Raw genomic sequence first — 25,235 nt, 5'->3', positions numbered from 1 at the left:
CCAAAGATCGTCAATTTTTGGACTGTTTTCCTCAAACCTTGGTTTCAACGTTTACACATTTAAAAAAGTTTGAACTGTCACTTCAGTTTTGTCATCACTTCATTCCCCATTCATTCTTTTTTTTCTCGTAAATGTTTATAAGGGATTTAAATGTTTAAAAGGTGTTATAATTGAAAATAATTATATTTCTAATTAAATAGTCCTTCATATTTCTTGTGATTTAAGTAACTGTACCCATTAGCAATCATGCGTTCTAGTTGAAAAGAAGTGTTGATAAAAACGCAATATGTGGTCGTTTTTCTCGCGAGATCCTACAAAGGATTTTCCTTATGAAGTGGGTGATCCAGTGCGTGGTTTAGAAGATAAGACTGTGTGGTCTTTGCACAAGGGAAAGAAGAGGGGTACACAAGATGAAGTATCGATATTCCTGTTCGACGTTCAAAAGAATTCGGAAACGATGTTCGACGTAGCAAAGGCCTCACTCAAGAAACTTAAGACTATGAGACACCCTAGCCTTTTACATTATTTAGATAGCTGTGAAACTGAGAAATTTTTATATGTAGCTACAGAATATGTAGAGCCTTTAGCTACACACATAGATGATATGAAACTTGAAGGCCAACAAAAAGACTTGTTCTTAGCTTGGGGAATTTTCCAAATTACTGTAAGTACTGCCACATATATATTCGTAGTTAAAGCTCGGTTTCAGTTGTAGGAAGTAGTTGGTTGCATGTATCACACATATCAACAAAATTGAGCTATCCTATTCTTATGCCAGTGTTGGCAGAATGTGCTGTTCTGTACCAAAAAATAATATTTTCACTACAATTGTATATAATACCTCGTTATTTTTAGCACTAGAAATAGGGTAAACAATTTTGACATGTCTTAATTGTAAAACACTTTTAAAAATAGTAATGATTCATTATGAAACAACATTTATGCTATATAATTTTTACATAGTTGCTGTGACTAATATTTCAAATTTGTTTTTCAATAAAAAGATGGGTCAAGACAGTTTACCATTTTTCTAATGCTGACAAAGTATACCATATTCTATACAATGACAAAAAATTATTTTTGCTTAAAAAATTTCTAAGTCCCTTGCCAGGCCCTACTGCCTTCTGCCTACTACTATGGGACTTAGGACCTGTATCACAATGTCCAAGTAAAGTCCTGAATAAGCTACTTGCCACTTATCTGACGAATAAAGACCGATTCTTGGCATTTCACAATCTTCAAATAAGCTTAACTGGTAGATAAAGTGCTTAGTTTTGAATAAAGACTACTTGGACAGTGTGTAATCTGACAAGTTCCAGTAATTGATTTCACTTGTAAATTACTATAAACAAAGGTGCTGGCACAATATTAAAAATATTAAAAAATGTTTATCTTGTTTGTCCATGTTATAATTTTTTTTTTACAGAGAGCACTATCATTTTTCAATAATGATGGTAATATGAGACACAACAATGTCTGCTTATATTCTGTCTTTGTCACGCAAGCTGGGGAGTGGAAGCTTGGAGGCTTTGAGTTCCTCACTTCACATGGACAGGACACTTCAAACCCTATTCCTATTAAAATACTACCGGCACTTGAAATATATGATCCTCCGGAGAAAAAGGATCCAGCTAAACTGAAGGCAGTTACAAAATGGTAATGTTGCTATAAGTTAAGGTTGATAAACCCACTTACAGTCTAAATTATATACAAATTGGTGTTTTTAAATATCACCTGTACATGTTCAATTTCATTCAGTAGCAGTTATCATTTGTTCAAATAAATAAATCAATAAGACTATCACTGGGCAAGATACTTGTATGGAATCTTCATACTGTTTGTTTTGCCCCGAGCAAAATAAACTATGTTCGCTTAACTCCACCTTACCTTAAGTCATGCAATGTAGGAAATTTTACAGTTATCACCAGACTAAATATTATTTTGTTGCTTCATATGCTATTTTATGTTCCATAATAAAATTTTGTTTATTTATTTACATTAACCCAATAATCCATATATATGCCAAGGCTGCCAGATTTTTCTTTGTCCAAAAAATACGGCATTATTACATTTTCATTCTTTGGTTAGTATTTCATTTTTAATGGGACAATCTAATAATACGAAGTTGTTTCCTAAATACATGATTTATTCTTATGTAAAGAGCATAAGATAATTAAAAATATTGGGTTATTTTGGGGTTTTAAAATAAATAAACACAATTATTAACATAGTATAAGTTACAAAATGAAAATCTTAAGTAAATAAATAAAACCAGTTCCCAGCCCTGATATATGTCCATTGCATTGTTTTTGACTAGCTGGCACAAACTCACTCCTACTCATTAAATAAAAAATCAGGAGAAAAAAGAAAACGAATGCTCCTAAAAACGAATTCTGGTCTTATATAGGTTAACATACATTTAAAAAATTATATTAGCAATTTATTTAGAAGCCTTACAATTCACATTACCAACAATTATTCTGTAAAAAAAATCTTAACAAATTATTTATTTATTTATTTTCTTTATTTAGAAACAAACAGTCTCTTATATTGATAAATTGTTACAATATAGGGTAATAGACTTATAGACCTACAGTTTCCTTAAATATAGTATGAAAACCATATAACCTAAATATATATAATTACTAAACTAAACCTGAAATTCTAAGTTGCCAAATTGAAGTTACAAATAATGCTCGTACATCCTAACAAAAATAAAAGCAAAGATGAAATACATTGCAATAACACTAATAACAAACAATAATTGTAATTAAAGTTAACTATCTAATTTAAGTCCATTAATACATTTCAATGTAAATTCATTTCAAATGTAAATGTGTATTCATTTTGTGTAAATTATGCTTCATCTACAGTTCATCAGACATGTGGGGCCTTGGCTGTCTTATCTGGGAGGCATTTAATGGCCCCCTCAAAACCCAGCCAGCCCTCAAGACACTGGACTACATTCCGAAGCAGCTGTGCACTCTCTATTGTGAGCTAGTCAGCGCCAACCCTACATCTCGGCCCAACCCTGCTGATATTATTACGAGGTATAGTATTTTTAGGGTTCGCTAGCCAACAGTGAACCTTAAGGACTAGAAAACTGTAATACAAACGATGTAATATAAAATAAATAACATGGCATAATCATATCATTGTTTCTGGTCAAAGAATGCAAGGACTAGAAGCAAGTATATTATGTTATAAACTTGTTTGTTGTTTGTAGTTTTATATGTATGTAAAATGTATAATTATTGCTGCACTAAAGAATATTTACTTACTTGTTACTTATGTTGTAGATGAGCATTACTGAAAAAGTCTTTAAATTTCACCCACTTCATTTATATTATTTAAAATGTAACTCTTTTCTAATCACAATTTACCACATCTGAATCTTAACAGATTCGTTTGCTTTTGTATTGTTAATGTATTATATTTGAAACTAATACTTTTAATTCATTCTCAGGTGTCGAAAAATGGGTGGCTACTTCAAAAACGACCTTATAGACACTATGCTGTTTCTAGAAGAGATCCAAATCAAGGACAAGATCGAGAAGGGTCGTTTCTTCTCCACCTTGAGCTCGTACTTGGACAACTTTCCGGAGGCTGTGTGTGTGCACAAGATACTGCCCCAGCTGTTGACAGCGTTCCATTATGGGGACGCGGGGTCGGCGGTGCTGGCGCCTATGTTCAAGGTATGTTCAGTAAAACCCAGTTGCACCAACCAACCACAATAGGGAGCGTGCATGAACTGTAGGAGGCAGCACAGAAGCCGTCCGATTTTTGGCGCGAGGCGTAAATGTGATGCTTATTGTTCCGATGTAGCCCACAAGATGGCAGACCCTCCAACGCGCACGGTTCCTATAGGGATGATGATTGATGACACATGTCAGTTTTGAAATTTTGTAACATTATCTAGTAAAATGATAGAAAAAAAGCAATCTATCACAAGAAATCGGACTAAAAAAATGGTACATTCATTCTATAAATTAGATTCCTTACATTTTATTGAAAAATAAATTGTATAGCATAGCAACTATTTCATAAACTCAATATTTCACTGTTAAAATATCAGCTTTTTTGTTTTCCATACTTCAAGAGGTCTTCGTGATCGTGACGTCTCACAATCACACTGATTAATAGTAAGGGAAGGGTAGTTTTGTGCATTGTGTACGATTGTCAGACTTTTACTGTTTTTTTCTAAATCTTGTATTGCTTTAATGCAATGGGTTCCATACAGACATTTCATCCTCAAAACAAACCGACTGATACCAAAAAAACTTGTCATCTAGCCTATGGACAGACTTATCAACAGCGGTTAACTTTAAAAATTTCCCATACAAAAAAGTTTTGCGAACGCTTTAACGGTGGCAAATGGTTTGGTCCAACCGACCCCAATTGGTGCCTGAGACACGCTGTTCAGTAATTGGAGTTCATTGATTTGTGATTGTTGTCTGATAGACCAGTTAGATATTTAAATTGGTTGTTCAATCAATTTTGCATTAATTTCGAGTATAGTCTAGCTAGATTCTACTATAAGTAGAAGTACTGATATGTAGAATAGTTTTTAGCAGGTAACTATTGCCATTTAGCCATTAAGAATAAAAGTGTGAAACAATTTGTCTTTCTAGATAAATATAGTAAGTTTAGAAATGGTTTTTCATGAACATTTATTCTGGTTGTGCAATAAAGAGGATTTGAATTGTATAGTAAGTACTGATAACCATTTTAATATAATAAAAATAAAATAAAATTTATTTCGTGAAAAAAACACGTATACAATTTTTACAAGTGTTGAGCCCTCCTAGTAGGTATGAAGACACCTGTGTCAATACTATTATTATATTATTTTATATTAGAAAGTTAGTCCTAAAGAATTAAAACATTAAAATATTTTGAATAATTGTCCAATCTCAGAAAAAAATCTTTAGAGGCTCAAACTTAGTTTAAGCCTTTATAAGGCAGAGGGAATATATGTAATTCCCACCTGATTTTGAACTTTATTTCAAAGTAATAGGGTTCAATGGTGGAGTACCTGCCCCAAATCGTACATGACTTAGAGCTAGTTGCACCGACCAACATTAAAAGACTGAATAATGTCACTATGAACTTTAAAATTTCCCATACAATAAAAAATTACTAATGTTTAACCGGTGATCAAGTGGCATAAAACAACCCTTTGCCATTTCTATCCCTCAATTTATAAATTCATTTTAATTTTATATTTCAGTTAGGTAAACTGCTAGACGAGGAATCCTACCAAAAGCAGATCGTGCCATGCGTAGTAAAGTTATTTGCGTCGAATGATCGCACCACGCGGTCGCGACTGCTTCAACAATTAGATCAATTTATCATGCATCTGCAGAACTCCACGGTAAGTGCACTTTTAATTAAGGTTGTTGTCTTCTTGATAAGTGCAATAAATTATATGTTATAGTATAGACTTCGTGTTCTTGGATTACTTTTATAAAGATGTGAGAAAAATACTTTGATGGAATAATAATAAGTTCTGGCCTACCTTTTTAATTGCTTATAAGTTTTGGGACCAAAATGACAAATTCTCCTTAGGAGAATCCAAATTCTAAGTATTTATATATCCCAATATCTTCTCCACACTCATATACCTACAGTAAAATACTACTGTGAAATTATGTTTGTTAACAAGTTGCAGAGACCAGTATAAAATGACGTTTTACACTTAAAATCTTACAAAAAGTGATCGCATTAAGCGGGTTCTATCGTGTTTACGAATTGAAACTTTGAGGTAACTGAGAACGCAACCCAATAGGTACATACCTAGTTTCATTACAATCCAAAAATGATTTTTGGACTAAAATCTGGAATATATCCCGATTGGTAGGATCCTTTAGAAGTGCTATACGCGTGCGTGAGGGACAGAACATACGCGATCTGACAAAATTAAAAACACGTTTTAACTTTCTTGACAACATGCCAAAAACAACCTACGTAATTTGGTCGGCTTATTCGTTGCCCACCATAAACCATGCTAAAAAGTACGGTGGAGAATTAAAAAAATGAGACTGTGACATGGACAAATAATAATAGCGCTTTCTCTGCTACTCCCACTGAAAGATATATAAGACTATCCCGTTTTGTCGTTCCCTCGCCGATCTTGCCCCGAACAATGGACAAAATCTTACTTTTCCACAGGTAAACGACCAAATTTTCCCACAAGTTGTCCACGGATTCCTAGACACCAACCCCGTTATACGGGAACAGACGGTCAAGTCGATAGTACATCTGGCGTCGAAGCTCAATTACAATAATCTCAACGTGGAAGTATTGAGGCACTTCGCCAGGCTGCAGTCTAAAGATGACCAGGGTGGCATAAGGTATGAATAGTTAGGAATTTAAACACCAACCCCGTCATACGCGAACAGACGTTCAAGTCAACTCAAGTCTATCCCATATTGCACCTAGCGTCGAAGCTAAACAACAATAATCTCAACCTTTGAGGTGCTGAGGCATTTCGGCCGGCTGCAGTCTAAAGATCACCAGGGCGGCATAAGGTAGCAGAAATTAGAGGAAAAATAGTGCCAGAAATGTATTTAATAGAAAACCTTACAGATGTTTGCTTGAACGCGCGGATTAAACGTTTATTAGTGAAAACGTATTGTGTTTTTTTTTATATCAGTCTCCATAAATTCACTGAATTATGAAAATGACTGATATTAATGTAAATGATTCAATCCAGTTCAGTGCTGGATTCGATCACTGGACCGGAATGCTACTGGAATAGATGTGGATGGGGCATAATAATCATTCTTTGCTTCATGATTTGTTGTTAGGGTTAGGTTCAGTCGCCATCAGATCAGATATATTGGAGCGGCCAAGGTGTTCACAAATATCTGATCAATGCCTCGATTATTGTAGCCGCCGTGCAGGTCAGGATCTCGACGACGCAAATAAAACTTTGATTTCTTCCAAAAGGTACTGGTTTGCAAGGGTTCTTGCCAAAACGGTTAAATGTAGAAAGTGGGTGTTGATCTGTTGATAGTATGGGGGATGATAAAAAAGTGATTTCCAATATTTGATTAGTACAAAAGGTGGTCTAAATTTAGGTGCTTCTAATTGGCCGAGATACAAAATATGTGGAGCGCTCCTATTGGTGCTTTTGAAACGCCTCCGAATACTAGCCGAGCCCGACGGCTGCGTTAGTTAGTTAGTGCATTCGCAACAATTATCAAGACGTTAAAGTGCATGCTCAGATATTTTTGATCACCTTGGCCGGTCCGATGTATCTGATGACGACTGTAATATTGAATTAAGTTTATTACAACGGCAACCCGGTTCTACAATTCCGCTATAAGTAATATTAAATGTTTTTTAGGACAAACACCACAGTGTGCCTAGGCAAGGTGGCAGCGCACTTGCACCCCCAGATCCGACAGAAGGTCCTCGTGTCGGCGTTCGTGCGAGCCACCCGGGACGCCTTCCCGCCCGCGCGGCAAGCCGGGGTGCTGGCGCTGGCAGCCACACAGCAGTACTTCCTGTTGGCTGAGGTGGCTAACAGAGTGCTGCCGGCGTTGTGTCCTTTGACTAACGATCCGGAGAAACAGGTAAGTAATGATCTAAGTTGAGACGAGAAGTCCATTAATTTTACGTGAGGGGTTTTTCAGTATTGTTTGACCCCCGTTTCCCTCCCTGGTGAGATGTGGAAAGATTTGTTTTGATCTCGACTCCCTCCACCCCTAATATAACAATTTTCTTTATTAAGTTTATTAATAGTAGTAAAGACTAGTATTTGAGATAATTTACATATTTTAGTCTAGAAACATGTTTTACTTTGAATTAATCTGATTTTTACACCACCGTTGGAGGGTATTAAGCAGAATCTCACTAAATCTCACATGGGGGACAGGGAGAGTTTTGGCAAATACCATATAATTTTTTTCGAGCAAAAAATTGTGTAAAAATCAGATTAATTTAAAGTAGAATATGTTTATTGACTAAAATATGTAAATTATCTCAAATACTACCTAGTCTTTACTACCCCTGAAGCCCTAACGTAATTAGTGAACGCCTCCTTTATAGATTGTGACTGTCTGACTGAGCCTGCTTTGTTTTACAACAGTCAGTATAATGGCCCAATTGGAAACGCCTGATTACTTTGACCCAGTTTTCTACGTATTATATATTTAAATTTCGGTCAAACAAAAAAAAGTTCATTCGGAGTGCATTATCTGACTTTCTATAGTTCCTCTACAAACATAGATAAAAAAAACCGGCCAAGTGCGAGTAGGAAGGGTTCCGTACCATTATCTATAAAAACGGTCACCCATCCAAGTACTGACCCCGCCCGACGTTGCTTAACTTCGGTGATTGGATGAGAACCTCGAGATTGGAAAGAAATATTTATTTTGTTCTGTTTTTAGTAGGTATTTGTTGGTATAGCGGCAACAGAAATACATAATCTGTAGAAATTTCATCTTGCTAACTATCACGGTTCATGAGATACAGCCTGTTCACAGACGGACGGACGGACGAACAGCGGAGTCTCAGTAATAGGGTCCCGTTTGACCCTTTGGGCACAGAACCCTAAAAATATAAGGTTCACGATCTCTGATGACATTGTTCTAATTTCGAAGCATATGTTGTCATCGTTCATTAAAATGTGTTCAATTTATTTGACCTTTAAAATTATCGTTTCGGTTCGTAACTGCAGTGGCAGCATGGTTCCATTGTTATCGCTTGTCACTATGCCCGTCACTTTCGCACTTACATACTTGTTAGAACGTGAAAGGCATGGTGACAAATGATAAAGAGCCGACCATCTTAGCCCTACTGGAGTATTGAGACAAAAGTTCGTTAGCCTATGTTACTCAATACGCAATATTTATTGCAAATTCACAAAGTAGTTGTACAGGTGGTAAACTTATAAGCGAGGTCTTTGTGAACCCTGTTGGGCACTGCAATATTATTCTTTGCAATTTCAAGGAGAATTTACGATTCTAACTATCTTATAAACAATAATTATAGGGACCGTGCGCGTTGGAGGGTCTGCCATCTTGTGCTCTGAATCGGAACCATAAACGGGCACATTTACACGTCAAGTGTTTTCTTGTGCATAGTAGGTTCTGCCATCTTGTGGGCTACATCGGAACAAAAAACATCAAATTTTCGCCTCGCGCCAAAAATCTGACGGCTCCTGTGCTGCCTCCTATAGTTCATGCACGCTCCCTATTAGCAAATATAAAATTTAATTTATGTCAAAAATACAAACCCTCCTTGTCAAAATTTTGAATTTCAATGTCATTTGTCATTTATTATTCCAAACATGAAATTATTATATTAACAAGAACGAATAATCTAATAATGCTTGATTCACTTTTTGTTTTGGCATTTTATATTATTTGGAGATACTTTGCGAAATAAACGAAGGATTCCACATTTTTTCTTCATGTTCTTCACATTATGCTTTCATTGCTCTTGAGTCTCTCTTGACACACAATGTTGGTACACCCAAACCTATTCCTGGATACCATATCGGAATATACTTCTAATAAAAACGACATCAATTAATTTTAGAAACAGAAGAAGTTTCTTATTCATTTTGTGTATGTTGACCCAAAAAGTTACCACCATTTTTAATTGCATTATTATATTATATAATTACATTAGTACCTGGGCGACCGAGCTTAGCTCGTTTATAACTATTTATTGTAATACTCGTATGGTGGTGTATAGGTGATAATCTGAACTAAATGAAACTTGTCTAAAACAATAAAAATTTAAAAATTATATAAAAACTAAAAAAAAACAAAAGTTAGTCACCGGGCGAGATTCGAACTCGTAACACTCGTTTAGCAGTCCGCGTCTTAACCCGTTGGACCAGACGGACAGTGGCCGGCAACACGAAATTAGCGACCATATTCTGCGTCGAAAGAAAAACGCATGAAAACTCGAAAACACGCGTTTTACCAAACATAAGACTAATCTAGATCGATTGTATACCCCCAAAAACCCCCATACACCAAATTTCAGCGAAATCGTTAGACCCGTTTCCGAGATCACAGAAATATATATATATATATATATAAATGTATATACAAGAATTGCTCGTTTAAAGGTATAAGATAAGTATCCCTTATGGAGATAAATTAGTCTTTGTACCCTATTTTCTGTAAATTTTATGTAAACCTGTGGTGTGTACAATAAAGTGATTAATATTACTTCTATTTATATATTTGTATAGCTTGTAGTTGCGCTCTCTCGAAAGGGTTTCCACGGAAGACCAGCGTCAGGGTCCTCAAAGGTTCCTTGACATGAAGCTGAGTGGAAACCATTTCAGTAACGCTTTATAATGATACCATATCAGTGTTATTGTGAAGTTTAATTTAACAATTTTTGAATAAAGCTTCTTCTATTCTATTCTACTATATGTATACTCGTAGGTTCGTGACGCAGCGTTCAGGACTATCAAGGGCTTCCTCGGCAAGTTAGAGAAGGTTTCAGAAGATCCAAGTCTAAAAGAAGGAATGGGTATGTATTAAGCATCACTACAAACGTAGTTTCCTGGCTGTTCATCTTTTATAACAAACGGACCAGCCTTAGGACTAGGTGCGCTAACCACAATGGACGTACTGATTAACATAAGCAGACATAGGAATCCGGCAAAATTGTTTTTTTTTTTTTTTTTTAACAACAAAATTACACAGCATTACAGTATATACTAATGCACTGCGTAATTTAGGACAGAAAGTATATAAATGCATACACATCAGGTACAGAATACAATCTGGGACTAAGTAGGTCAATATTATTTTAAGTTATATATCCGTACACAAATAGAAGGGCATTGATCATTAAATTGTGTTATACATGAAAAATAGAATTACAAAACACAGGAGAACCTTAATAACTAACTGAGGGCGGACGGTCATCCATTGCCTCACAATGGTTTTTGCATTGCTCACAAATTTGTTTGACAAGTAGGGAGTTCCTGTATCGATAAACTCAACTATCGATGCTAGTTCTATATACTAGTGATCACTCAAGGGTCTGCTTGTGAAAATATGTTTTTATTAAGAGTAAAAAAAGTAATTTAATATAACTCAACGTACAACGTACGTTTTTTAGACACAATTTCTATTTTAAAACCCGTATACAACTAATAATAAGAGTAGATGATTTGATTGTGACGTCACATGCCAGTGTTCCATATAAATTCCATGGTAGCAAAATCGTTTTGACAGTTCGAAAAAAGAAACTGATTTGACTAGTAGTCCTATTGGTTTGGTACAACCGACTTGACGAAAGACTTGCTTTGAAGAGTCTTTGATTAGCGTTGTGGGGAATATAGATGGCAGTTGGCATTAAAAATACGTAATAAATCGGATCAGCCAGTTTGTATGTTATTAAAGGCTTTTTGTATGTATATAACTAATTATTATTATGACTTTTTTATTATGGTTGTACGGGTCAAATCTTGCTACTTAAATTTGACCTACTTATTTATTTTTTAAATTATTTGTGTTTGGGGTTGTAAGAATTGTCTTGATGAAAATTACTTGCCTATGGAAAGAAAAATATAGTCAGCCATAAAAGCTTATACCAAAAATGAATCTTTTGCCATAAACTTTTTAATTACGGAAGACGATTTGAATATGATTATTTATGATTTGCAGAGGCGGACGTCCACACGGCCACTCCATCCCTCAGCAACGCGGCAGCAACGTGGGCGGGCTGGGCAGTGACCGCCGTCACGGCCAAGTTCTACCGCTCGCACTCCGACACGGCGCGCGCGCAGCACCCCAAGTCCGTGCTGTCCAAGCCGGGCTCGCTAGGTAACTATTACTACATTAGTAGCAACGTGGGCTGGGCAGTGACCGCCGTCACGGCCAAGTTCTACCGCTCGCACTCCGACACGGCGCGCGCGCAGCACCCCAAGTCCGTGCTGTCCAAGCCGGGCTCGCTAGGTAACTATTACTACATTAGTAGCAACGTGGGCTGGGCAGTGACCGCCGTCACGGCCAAGTTCTACCGCTCGCACTCCGACACGGCGCGCGCGCAGCACCCCAAGTCCGTGCTGTCCAAGCCGGGCTCGCTAGGTAACTATTACTACATTAGTAGCAACGTGGGCTGGGCAGTGACCGCCGTCACGGCCAAGTTCTACCGCTCGCACTCCGACACGGCGCGCGCGCAGCACCCCAAGTCCGTGCTGTCCAAGCCGGGCTCGCTAGGTAACTATTACTACATTAGTAGCAACGTGGGCTGGGCAGTGACCGCCGTCACGGCCAAGCTCTACCGCTCGCACTCCGACACGGCGCGCTCCGATACACCTAATCACAGTCCGTTATAAATGTTTTTTTTTTTCAGAGCAACCTTCATCCTCAAGCATGTCGACGACGACTTCGTCAGTAACATCGATGACGTCATTAGAGCACAGCGAGTCCGCGTCCGACTACGACCCCGACCACTGGGACATGTCGGCGTGGGGCGAGATCGACTCCAGCGCGGGTACGTAACGAACATACATACACAAAACAATGTTTTACAGTGTCTCAAACTACCCAATAAAAAGGTTTCAAAACCTCTCACTTAAGGCCTGAAATTTTGTAATTGACTCACTGACTGATCATCAAAATAGAATGAGTACTGCAAATAAACCTAGAGAGCTGAAATTTTGTGAATATCTTACTTAGGTTTAGAATACAAATGAAGGAAACGAACCCTCAAATAAATGACTTACGCTCTGCAGTTTTTGAAAAGCATAGTTCATATAGAATTGGTACGCACGCACTAGAAGATTGTTATTTTTTTAAGTAAATAAACTAAGAAAGTTATGAATGGTGAATTTTAAATAGTAATGTATTTAGCTTTCAAATATTTATAAATTAAAAAAAATCTCTGTTATATAAATAATTACGAACTGTTTTCATAATGGACCCCCCTCATCTTCTGCACAAAACTTGTCGATATTTTTGGCGTGTTGATTTCTTGTAGATCGCAATGAATTGATACCCTGGACAATTTGACTAGTCTTGTTTAATTTTTTTTTTATGATTGCCCAGTAGTTTTCGATAGATTGAAATTGGGGACAATTCGGAGGATTCATCTCGCGGGGCATGTAATTGGCCTGATTATTAGCATACCATGCCAAAACTTTTTTTGAGTAGTGGCAGCTGGCTAAATCTGGCCACCATTTCACAGGACCGTTATGGGTTCTAATAAATGGCAATACTCATTTCTCTAAGCACTCTTTAATATAAAGGTCCGACTTCATTGTTGAATATGTCATAAAACTTTTCGTCTTACAGCCGCAAAAATTCCTTGCCATATCATATGTGTTTTGCGAACTTTTCAAGTTTCACGATAATATATTTTTCGGGTACATTACATTACGTCGGGTACATATAAAACTTCGAACCGAGTAGTTGATTTAAATCGAGTTGTACATACGTCTTGTCGTCCAACAACAAGCAACCTTTGAATTTTGTCAATACTGGGTCGTACAATAGTCGAGCTAGTGTTTTAGCTTGACGGATCTGTTTAACAGTCCGATTAAGCTGTTTTATTGCTCGATAGCTCTTATAACCAGCTCTGAGGTGAATCATCTTTATGTTTCTAGAAGTTTCTTTGAATTTTTGGGATAAATCGTAATTAGACCGTCCTGAATTTTGTTTGAGCGACCTTAGGACTTTATTCCCAAAATCTTGTTATTTGTCCCAGATCTCCGATTAGTTTGTACGAGTATTTTCCTGTCGGCTGATAGAGTCTCCTTGTAACGTTTTATGACCCTACAAATACTAGCTTTTAGCATCTTAAGCGACTTAGCTGTCTTCGTCCAGGATCGATAAGAATATTTAAAGTATTTGTGCACAATCAATCTCCTTTTCCCAATTTTCATGGTCGAAAACTTTAAAATGCATAATGCTAGAAAAATATTATTTTCACCATTAATAATTTGAAGGTTGGTGATTGAACTGTAACTGTAATTTTATTTCCCGCCATAGAATTATTATTTTTTAAACATTGCTAATTATGTGCCAATTCTATATGAACTAAGCTTTATAATGTTTCGTGGCTATAAAAATAAAAGAAAATAATAGTTCAATTATTTATTAATACCTTAATATTCAATTACGTATATACAATTTGCCTTATTATTCCTTGTTATCACTAGATAGTGTCTCCTGTGTATCACACATATTCGCCAATAACCTGAAACATAAAATTAAAATTGTTAACTTTTAAACTATAACCTTCATTAACACCCCAAACGTGCGGAAAAGTTTTTTCACATGTTTTTATTTTCGTGTATTTTTAATTTCCTATGCATTATAAAACGTTAATTGCGGTATTTGCGGCAAGCCAATATCCAACTAGCGTCACTCGTAAACTACACTAGTTTGCGGCACGAACTCTAGTATCATATTAGTAGTTTATACAATCGTGTTATAAGTACAGAGCTTTTCAGTCGAGTACTGTGTTTAGGCAACCAAGCTTGCTAAGTTGCCTAAGTAAGGTACGAGATTGAAAATCTTGATTATATCACTATTATATACAATACTTTTTCTACGAGTCATCTAAAATAATCATTTGTTACTTTAAAACCTAAATAATTAATGTAAAGTCAGTAGACAAATATGTTGTACAAAAGACCTAAACGCGCGACTCTTCTATGGGAGCGCGGCGGCACATGATTGGCCCAATTTTTTTATAGTTGACCACAGCTTATATATCGAAATTAATATTATAGTAGAATTGGGTGTCCATACATGAAAAGTACGTAATTATAGTTCAGTATACGAAATCTTAATTCAACCATTACAGTCGACGAGTAGAAAAAGAATTGTGTTGGTTATAGGCACAGGAGCCAGCGCCAAGTCCCCGGCGAGCAGCGGCAGCGCGGCGGCCGCGGCGCCGCTCAACACGCTGTGCGAGGACGACTGGGACAACGGCGAGTGGGGCACGCTGCAGGAGCAACCCGTGAGTGCACTTATTTCAATACAGGCGGCCCGTTCACCTAGTCATACAGGCTTGTCCACACCGGCTGGGATAACTAGCGGAACGAGACTCGTGTGTGGTTCCGCAAAGCATAGACACGCCCCGCTTGTCCGCATCACGCTCCTGGCCGTTTACCTACTGAGCATCGTGTCGCAACAGCTTGCGTTTTAAGGAGATAGTACACAGCGTGTTTTTGCAGCGATACACTAATCTATATAGCCTAGCTACTGTGGCGATACAGTCGCGAGTTGCAATGCAAAAAGTCGCAGAGTGCGCGATGCTTGGCGTTACTGCTGAGAAATTGTCTTTCGGGGTTTTTATTTTATTTTCTTTATTGGGGAAAAAAACAGACATAGGCAGATGATACAGAAAAGAGGATATTGGTTTTTACATTATAAGTGCAACCTACATCCTGAGACAATTCCCACTAGGAATTTTATTATTGTTAGTAATTTCAGCAATATTTCCCCTATTATTGTATTGTTTTATTTTAGTCGGCGGAGGCCGAACTGGTGAGTCCTTCGGAAACGTGGAACAGCTCAGCGTGGACAGAACCTGCTGTCAACAATGCCAACGCTACATACGTGCGCCCAGCGCTGCAACATAAGGTACTAATCATGTATAAGTTTCAATAAATAATCAATACCATATAAGACACTGGGATAAAATACAACATCAATTGTGCCTTCGAAGGTAGGTACATTTTTTGATCTGTTCCGACTATAACAAAGGAAACTAGGTATATATTTAAAACTAATGATAAATAACTCATACATCATATCATTATGCCACTATATATTCTGGCTATTTTGGTCACGCGAGGTTGTAAAAAAACTTTGCGAAAAATGTATTGGGTATAACGTTATGAAATACCGGTTACATATCATTACAATTACGATAACGTTATATTATAATGTTATGTGTGAAGATTACGTTATAGGAGATAACGTTACACGGAAATAACGGTATTTAAGGTCTGAGCCGAACTTGAAACTAACTTCGACGTACTTACTAAAGCAGAGACGCTTTCCATATAGATTGCTGACAACCTCGCAGTGACATTGACAAGCGTCATGATGGGCGAGACAGCAATATAATTATGCGCGTGCAATAGAGATAGCAACAGGCTGGTCAAAGTACGAAAATCTGGAAAGCGTCTACTTTACGCGGTTGTCTCCTTCCCATGTTATACACCGTGATTTTTTTTCCGTTAATTTCAAGGATGCATTCTTGAGCTTAAATTAAGTAACTTTCACAAAGACACCGGTATTCTAATTGTTGTATTGTATTGTATTGTAGTACTAGTGTGAACGTTTGCTACTAAACGTAAATACTATTTCGGACGATTGATGTTCGAAATGACATTGATATGTCACAGTTTTCAATTGTTTGGTAGAATTAAATGTTATGCCCGTGTTACAACAACGCTATATGCAACATTTAATTACTTTTTATTAAATAAATTTAAAAAAAAAAATTAAAATTTACTATGCCATTTAGTTCCTTAAACGTATTTATCCAATAAAAACACGGTGTATAAAATTATTAAACTAAAAATTAAATTAAATATCATTTATTTTCAGGCAACTATGGCCCATATATACAGGTTAACATACATACAATAATAAAAATCTTAAAATATAAATATCATTTTGACGACGCAGTTTTCGGTTACGCCGCCTGTTCTGGTGCGGGATTCGGCAGATTCCCACAAAACCGCCGAAATATCACACCTTTCGGCCAGAAGTCTGCGCTCGCGATGGTTTCCAGCAGCGGCCGCGGGACGCGCACCACAAACGAGCTGAAGTGCACGTAATGCCGCGATCGCAGCTGGAATACTTTCAGCTCGTAACGAATCTTCTTGCGGACATATTCCACCACATCTCATAAAGAAACAATGTGCAGGAGCACCGGCTGGCGGCGCAGCAGAACAGTAACGACTCGCTCGGCGGCTGGGAGGACGGCGAGTTCGAGCCCATCGAGGAGAACGCCGACGGTGAGCACCATGTCACAGAATAATAGTACATTACTACAGAGGCCGGGACGGAAGGGGTTGCCGGCCGAAGACATAGCGAAGCGAGGCTGGATGGGTCTGAGGCGGGCAACCTCACATTTCCCGCCGAGGTACTATACACACCTCAAACATGCAATGAAATAATAATAAAAATAGGATGATGATGATAGTTTCATGTCCTAATGTGATAGGTTATCCAGTGCGTATAATTTTTTTTTTCAGTCATGCAGAAATCTTTATAGGGCTGTATCTCTTAACCCGTGCGTCGTGGCGAAAAAATAATAAAATAATCGTTCCTCTATAGACCTTAACCCTGAAATAATAATAATAAAACACAAAAAAGAAAAAAGAAGAAAAAGGGCACTTTGCCGGCCTAGGCCTGCAAGATTGATATGAATTTCCATTGACGACCTCTTGCCCTGGCTTCACCTGAAACGTCATACTTCGCAGCCTATAAGGAACATAACATCAATATTTCATTGCATGTTTGAGAAAATAATAGTACTACTGTACAGAAATGACACTTCCTACAAAACCGAAGTTAGACAGCGATCCAGGGACGAATCATGCTGTCCCATTCTAATGTATGGCACTTTTCCTTTAGTCTATTTACGGTTATCAAAATTAGTCAATATCCCTTTCTGCTATTTAGGGTTGTCAACCAACGAAAGGAACGTCAAGTTGTGCCAACCCTAATAATTGCTCGGAGCAATGCTGAGACGAACGGAGCCGCAAATGACCGAAAGGAGGAGTGTCGCCACACTGACCATGTATAACAGGGTCGACCAACGGTAGACGGTCCCTACCGTTGGTCGACCCTGTTAGAATGCCCTTCATCTTATGACATAAATCGATAATGTAATGAACTATGCGTCAAAATGGTCCAAAAACCAATAGAGTTGATAATTACGTCATTAGATATTACCCACCTAATTTCTATATACTTCATTTCGTTCTATTGGCACCACGAGGAATTCCATTGCAGAACTGAGATATTTGTATTTTAGTCAAAATTTCATTACTCTTATTACCTAGGCAATAGAGTCGAACGCTGCACGAGCGCGGCAAATGGTTTGTGCTCGCAGCGGTGCGCGAACATCTACCCTGCAGCAATTAATTTACCAAAAGCCAGTAAAGTAGTTGTTACTTAGTAAGACTCTATTGCCTTGGTAATAAGGGTGATGATATTTTGATTAAAATACACATATTCCAGTTCTGTAGTGGAATTCCGCTGGGTGTCCATATAACGAAATGAAGTACATAGAAATATCTATCTAATGACCTAATTCTCATTTCTGTTGGTTTTTGGACCAGGCTCCATACAAAGTTGGCCATGGTCCTTTGATGTTGATGTTTCGTGCCAATTAGAAGGTCTTCCATCTTGAGGCCTAAACCATGAATTTAAGGCACTTAAGCATACATACGCTTCATTATAGTTGTGATTGACTTTTTAATTATTACAAGGTATTAAATCATGTCCTAACAACAACTACTTAACTGCCCTTTGGTAAACCATATTTAGTTGCAATAAGGTTTACAATGGTCAAACTAACTGTGCGTCTTCTACATATTAGACCGCGGGCCAGGAGCATATATCGTCAGTCATCGCCTCCCAGCTGATACTTTGTCAGATGATTGTTTAGATGCCATTCTTCAATCCACCAACGGAACGGCAGCTGACGTTCAAGACGGTTCATCATACATAGCCGTTAACCAATACACGAGTTATCGCCCGGGAGGCGATGGTCATGGAAATCTGGCTCGCGGTCTATATTTTTAATAATATCCCCCGTTTATTTCAGAAAACAACGCCTCAAAAATGGACGAGATACGACGAAAGCGTGAAGAGCGCAAACTACAGCGTCAGAGAGAGATGGAAGCTCGGCGCAGCGCGAGAGGACAGGGGCCCATGAAACTCGCCACCAAGCTCACGGCGCCGCCGCCGCCCTTCTAAACACAAGTATACTATGGTAACTACTAACTTACGGGACTGATATTGCCGAGTCCCGGGAATTCCCGGTTCCGGAACTGTATTTGTATAGAAATCCAGGAGTACACCTTAATGGTAACCCTGTCTAAAGCGTGAAGAGCGCCAACTATAGCGACAAAGAGAGATGCAAGCGCGGGGTCAGGGCGTATGAAATTCGCTACCAAGCTCACGGCGCCGCTAATCTTTGGTTACCTTGTTACATAACAATCAGAAAGTTTGGTAGACGAGCTTAGTTGGCAACTATTTTGAGACCCCAGCCTGTGCAAGTGTTAAGAGCAATTCCTAGCTGAGCAACTTTTCAAATCTCGAATTTTTGAAGCTATGTTTCTGACGCGCTGCGGTGGGCAAGAGTGCGTGCGTGCGATAAGGACAACTGCAGCTCAGACAAAAATTCCCATGCAAAAAACTCAAAAATCGAGGTTTCGCTCTCGACTGTTTCCTCCTCCAAAACGCAACTAATCATTATTAAATTTTGGAAACTGCAAGAGGAAGAAATAACCTATGCCGCTATCTATTGATTTTTTGGATATTTGTATACTGCGCCTTTTTTGCAGCCAATTCAATCGAGCCGTTTTTGCGATTTTCGAGGCTCTGTAAGTTTCTTCAAAATAAAATAATCCATAAAAGCAAAACATAGCGGTACAGATATTGATAATATGGAAAAAATCATTGCTCTAGGTTAAAAATCCAGGGAGGAAACAGTCGAGTGTTGTATGAAAAAATCGCAACTAGGAGTTCCTCTTAAGTAAACGTCATAATTTCATAGAACTTTGACGTTTAAAATAACACTTAGCTGGGCTATCATAATCAATGCCAACTTATCTTGGTCTGACTCTACCACTTAACTCGGTCGGTGAGAACTTCTAGTTGACTGCGGTGCGGTTGAAGGGTTGGACTTAATATTTACAATAGATTGGAGTAGTCCAAACTGAGCCACCGTCTACTTACTATATTTTGTTTAATTATCATTAGAAAACACTTCGCATAAAAAAAAATGACGACATTTTACGCTGAATATTAATGAAATAATCCCAACTTTTTAAAATTAAGCTCAACCAAATAAGAATTGAGGGAAGAAACTGTCATAGGGACTAACATTCGACGCGAAAAGTATTGTGCGTAAACTGTAGGGGGCAGCACAGGAGATGTCAGATTTTTGGCGCGAGGTGTAAATGTGAAGTTTATGCTTCCAATGCACAAGATAGCAGAACCTACTATGCACAAGAAAACATACGAGAACGGTAGATAAAAGTGCATGGCGACTTTATCAATGAATCCATTCACAATTTCTCCATGCAATTTCGCAGCTCACTGTAAATGTTTATATTTCCGATTCAGGCCACAAGATGGCAGACCCTCCAACGCGCACGGTCCCTATATGAGATCATACAGGACCTCATGCCTACTTCTCTCAGGTGTTCAGGGCAACACTTCAAAATGCAAGATATACGACGAATCTTTGCATGACAGCCTTTTGTTACGTGGCATCTATGTGGCACTTTCGCCAAACAAAAATGTGTTTTATCATATAGAGATAAAGTCGATTGTTGGTTAAGTAGAGCTTCTATCCTGATCTTACCAGACATTCGAAAGCAGGGGTTTTCAACCTTACTTACCTTAATGGTTTGTTTTGCGCTCACTCGTTCATATAATTCATGACAAATAAGTCTTCGTTGACCCCAAAGGGTAAATGGTAAAAGGTTGGGAAACACTGTTCTAAAATGTTACGATTATCATTATTGTAGATATTGTATTATGATTATTTACTGTTATTCAAATTATTAATATTTTTAGTTTACTCAAGTTTTAATTATTGTATAAGTACTAAAGTGTATGTATTTATGACAAAACTATCACTGCAGCGAACGAAGCGAAAATGTCAAAATGTTGATCAGTAGCTCTGAAAGTTTGGGAACAAGTGTTATAACTGATGCACCAATAGAGCGTTCCAGTGAGATTAGTAGCCAATAAGGCGTTTTAATTAAATATAACGTGTTCTATCCAGACAAAAATGTACCACTTTGTCGGTCAATAAGCGATTTCTACTTGCAACTGTCTCAGTGCCTTATTGATAGCCGACAAAGTGGTACATTTTTGTTCACAAATAGCTGTAAGCCGCGTCTCCATCAAGCGCACACGCTCACGAAGCAGCCTCGCGAGCCAAATGCTCGGTGTGTGTGGACGTGCCTCGGGGCCGTTCGGACGCACGTTGGCTCGGCCGAGCGTGCCTCGGGGTCGAGTCGTCGGCTGTCGGCAAATGCGCCTCTTGTTAAGGCGTTAGAGTGCGTGTTTAGATATTTTTGAGCACCTCGGCCGCTCCGATATATCTGATGGCGACTGTATTTTTTGCCTGAAAATGGTACCATTTTCAATTCGTATGTTAAGGTGATCTTTGCAACCTGCGACATACAGGTTTTGGACCCGATGTGGTAATTTATTAAATTGTAATTGATATATATAAAGAATTGGAACTGTTATTAGATAGGTGAGAGAATTTAAGCCGCGTTTTTTTTCGGTCACGTCTCTATTGACAGTTTGAGATTCTTAGGGCCGTGGAGTTACTTGCCAAAAATCCATATTCTAAGCCCAAAAATGATCTTTTTCGACGTATGCACTTTTCCAAATTAGGAATATTTACTGAATGTTATGCAAATAACTTTTCCAAAAAATTTTGGAAAAGCTGAACATTTCTTACCAAAATGTGCTTGTTTCTCAATTTATTTATTTTTCTTTGGATTTCACTTAACTTACTTTGTTGGTGTATTTTTGCTGCGACTATAATCTTTTGCAAATTTCCAAATCGATTGTCTTTAATCGATGATTAGTTACCTAGGCAGAGATAGACCAAAATAAGTCCGTAGCGATTTTGATAGCCCAGACTGTGCAAATGGTTTTTGAAACGTCAAGCTTCTATGAAATTCTCATGACGTATAAATAACACTTGCACAGTCTGTACTGTCAAAAGCGTTGCAGAGTTATCATGGTCTAACTGTAATGCATTGCTCTTCTCATTTATTTTTTTGGGAAAAGTGTATACTTATTCTGAAAATGGATTTAATATTTTTAAGTAACTGTACCGTTTGGGAGTTTTGAAAGTACTTCACAGGCCCTGAACGGTAGAAAGCCGTCGCCATGTTTTACTCTAGCATATAACTTCGCTTTGTACAGTCGGTTAGCTCGAGGCGGGCGCGTGCAATCGGAATTTTGTACCTTAGAACCAGAGTGAATTTAAAACGACATACAGTATCGTTCAATCAAAGAGACAGCCGTGGTCGTAATGCTATCTGACGTACCTAGACTATAACAATATTTAAAGACATAGCAAAATAGCGCTTTGATTGAGTATAGGACAGAGGGTTCTAGTCTAGTAACTTGAATAATTCTCTGCTAAATGTCTGGTCTTATAGTTCGATTTTTTTTAGCATTAGACAAAAAGTAAACAATTTTGAAAGGCCTTTTTATTGAAAAACGCTTTTAATAAATAAGGATTTAATACGTATGAAACCAAAATAATGTAAATGATCGTATATGATTTATAATTGTTACATATTTGCTGTGACTTATTTTTCAAGTGTTTTTCAATAAAAAGATGTCAAAATCGCTTACTCTTACTAATGCTAAAAAAACGAACTATAGTCAGTTCAATTGTCAGTTGGTTTGTAATAATATTCAACGATATAGAGAACGTGCATAGACTGTAAGGATATAATAGCACAGGAGCCCCTGGTTTAAGGTGGTCTTCATATTGTATGCACATTAGCACGCCTCTCCGGTTTGCGAGCGGGATATGGGACACGCATAGCGCTGTCACGCTTATCCACCGAAGCGACGTGCGAATTCGCATCAATGTGTAACTGCGTTACGCTTCTATTACTATTATTATTATTAGTTGTCAGTTTTTCCAATGTACAATGAAACGCGCGTGAATTGTAGGGGGAAGCACCTGATCAATCAAGTTGAAATATGAAGTTTGAAATTTCGATTTAACCCACAACCCACCCTCCTACTGTCAGCGGGGAAACTCCAGCATTCGGGCGTGCTCGGCTCCGTTCGGCTCAGCATTACTACGAGCAATCATTAGGGTTAGCAAAACTTGACCTCCCTTTGCGTGCATAGCCACAGGGCACAGATAAGAAAATTATTCGAATTTTGATAACCGTAAATAGCCTAAAGGAAAAGTGCCATACATTAGAAAGGGACAACATGATTTGACCCTGAATCGCTGTCAAACTTCGGTTTTGTAGGAAGATTTCTTTCTGTACGGTAGTACTATACTTATTCTGTGCTACGGTCACGGTCTTGTCCTAAAAGTTCTTGTCATTTAACACACTTTACTCTGTATCTCGGGTACAGAATGGGTAAACCCCATTTGTTCTATGGAACTGCTATTAGTGTTAATTTGAACTGTATTCCTAACACATAAGTTCCATGGAACGAATAGGGGAAGCCACGGAAATGAGGGTGTCAATTCGGTGTAAGTGCTTGTGTGTGTGTGTTACTGTCGACATTCCGGGCCGGTACTTAATATAGCTGATCTGATTCATGATGATGGCTGAATTGGCCTTTTAAACAAATGAAGCTTTTTAAATTTACTGAGCAATTAACAGCTAGTGTATCATTTTCATTTGTATTACCAATTTTCATTTAGATAAAAAGTAATCTCAACACTTAAAAAGATGAGTACCGTTAGATTGTTTTCAAGTCGGGCAGGAATGTCTATTTAAATTGATGATTGGAATAATGGGATTCAACATGACTATTGAAACTACATAGAATATTATTAAATTTAGATGTGTGATGAATGATCGTCCGTTTCTAGCAAGTTGAAAAAAGTTTGAGTCGCCATCTTGAATTCCATTATTTGAGTCACAATGTCGTAAGTAATGTTGGACAGAGCAGACTGAGTCGGTCTATGAATTTTACTTTATAATTACAAGCATTTTACAATCATGTTACTAGGAAATTTAGTGGAACATACTTTCTGTAATTAATCACATTTTTTGGTATTTGCTCATTGAAAGCTCTAGTAATATTTTATCCTATCCGATACGCTTTAGACTCCGAGAAGATTGTATAGATTATTGTAAGAAAGCCTTAGGGGAGGCAGAATTCATACGTTTAGTTTCTTAACATGAATTTTGGGACACGGCCTTTCTTCTTGACATAAGGCTGCTTTTCCAAGTAGGCGGTGATGAGAGGTGCGGAATTTAACCAATACTGTTCTCGGCTCTGCTGTATTAAAAACAAATTGGTTGGTTGGTTGATTCCCGCACGCCTCCTCTAATCTCCGCTTCAGTGAAAGGCCTTAATTGATAAAATTTTCCGGGCGATGCTCAAACGATAAATTTGGTACACGGCGGGAAGAAGTTTATATGATATAAAATTGAAGATATTTGAACTTAAAATTGAATTACATAAGGTTCAAATTTCTTCATGTTTATATCTCATGAATTGATTGAAAACCTTCATGTAGTAACCATGTCAATCAGAAAGGCTTGCGCTCAAAAGTCATGCGACTAAAATATGGAAGTATTCAACTTCTCAAATGTATATTAAATAGTTTTTTTTTTATATTGTGGAAATAAAATCGACATTCTAGAGGGTAGAATGCACCCATGTTTTTACACTTAAATTGACGACGGCGCAAACAGATATACAATTATCTACTTTATCGCAATTTAATAACGTTCCAAATTGTATAATTGTGTGCCTTCGTCAATACATTACGCAGCTAACTTTAAATATTTATTTGTTAATATCCATTGCGAGAAATAAATGTCCTTCAAGTAAATTCAGTGTGGAGTATATAAAACCATGACAGGATTTTAACGATTCAGAGTATATTAACAATTTTAATGTATGAGAAATATAACAGATTGTATATTCAAACTAAAAAGGGATTTGAACTAAATATACTGAGGAAACTGTTATTGTGCGTATGTTGATAAGTTTTCCGATATTATTGAACGGATATCGAAGCCGTGTGGTATTCTGTCTGCAACTGAAATTTACACTTCTGTAAATAAAAGTTTAAAATTTACAATTTTAGTCTTTTATTCCCTGAGATTGAACCTAACATCATGGGAGTAAGTAAAGCTCACAGTCTCCGTTGGTTGGGCCACCTTGAGAGAATGGATGAAAATCGGAGTGTGAAAAGAGCGTACCTGGGTCGCCTAGCAGGAGGATGTCCTATCGGACGCCCCAGGTATCGCTGGAGCGACATGGCGGAGGTGGATCAGCGCGAACTTCGACTAAAGAATT

The 25,235-nt window shown here is 37.7% G+C and overlaps 1 protein-coding gene across 2 annotated transcripts; it reads left to right on the top strand.

Annotated features, from left to right (window-relative positions):
• The first annotated feature begins 114 nt into the window (after positions 1-114).
• On the top strand, positions 115-25,017 carry LOC133528374 (N-terminal kinase-like protein). Of its 2 annotated transcripts, XM_061865742.1 has the most exons (15): positions 115-664; positions 1,427-1,656; positions 2,874-3,050; positions 3,467-3,695; positions 5,231-5,374; positions 6,172-6,353; positions 7,352-7,580; positions 10,416-10,503; positions 11,649-12,203; positions 12,340-12,480; positions 14,831-14,952; positions 15,465-15,578; positions 16,876-16,966; positions 18,787-18,954; positions 20,313-25,017. In XM_061865742.1, exons 1-14 carry the CDS (start codon positions 287-289, stop codon positions 18,936-18,938), a joined length of 2,832 nt encoding a protein of 943 aa, XP_061721726.1. In that variant the 5' UTR covers positions 115-286; the 3' UTR covers positions 18,939-18,954; positions 20,313-25,017. The 2 variants fall into 2 exon arrangements, with proteins under 2 accessions (XP_061721726.1, XP_061721725.1); XM_061865741.1 differs by having other exon boundaries at positions 18,787-25,017.
• Positions 25,018-25,235: the final 218 nt, after the last annotated feature.

The sequence above is a fragment of the Cydia pomonella genome, chromosome 19 (assembly GCF_033807575.1).
Source record: "Cydia pomonella isolate Wapato2018A chromosome 19, ilCydPomo1, whole genome shotgun sequence".
In the NCBI taxonomy this organism is placed as follows: domain Eukaryota; kingdom Metazoa; phylum Arthropoda; class Insecta; order Lepidoptera; family Tortricidae; genus Cydia; species Cydia pomonella.
The sequence above is the reverse complement of the archived record's forward strand: the minus strand, read 5'-3'. Positions and strand labels throughout refer to the sequence as shown.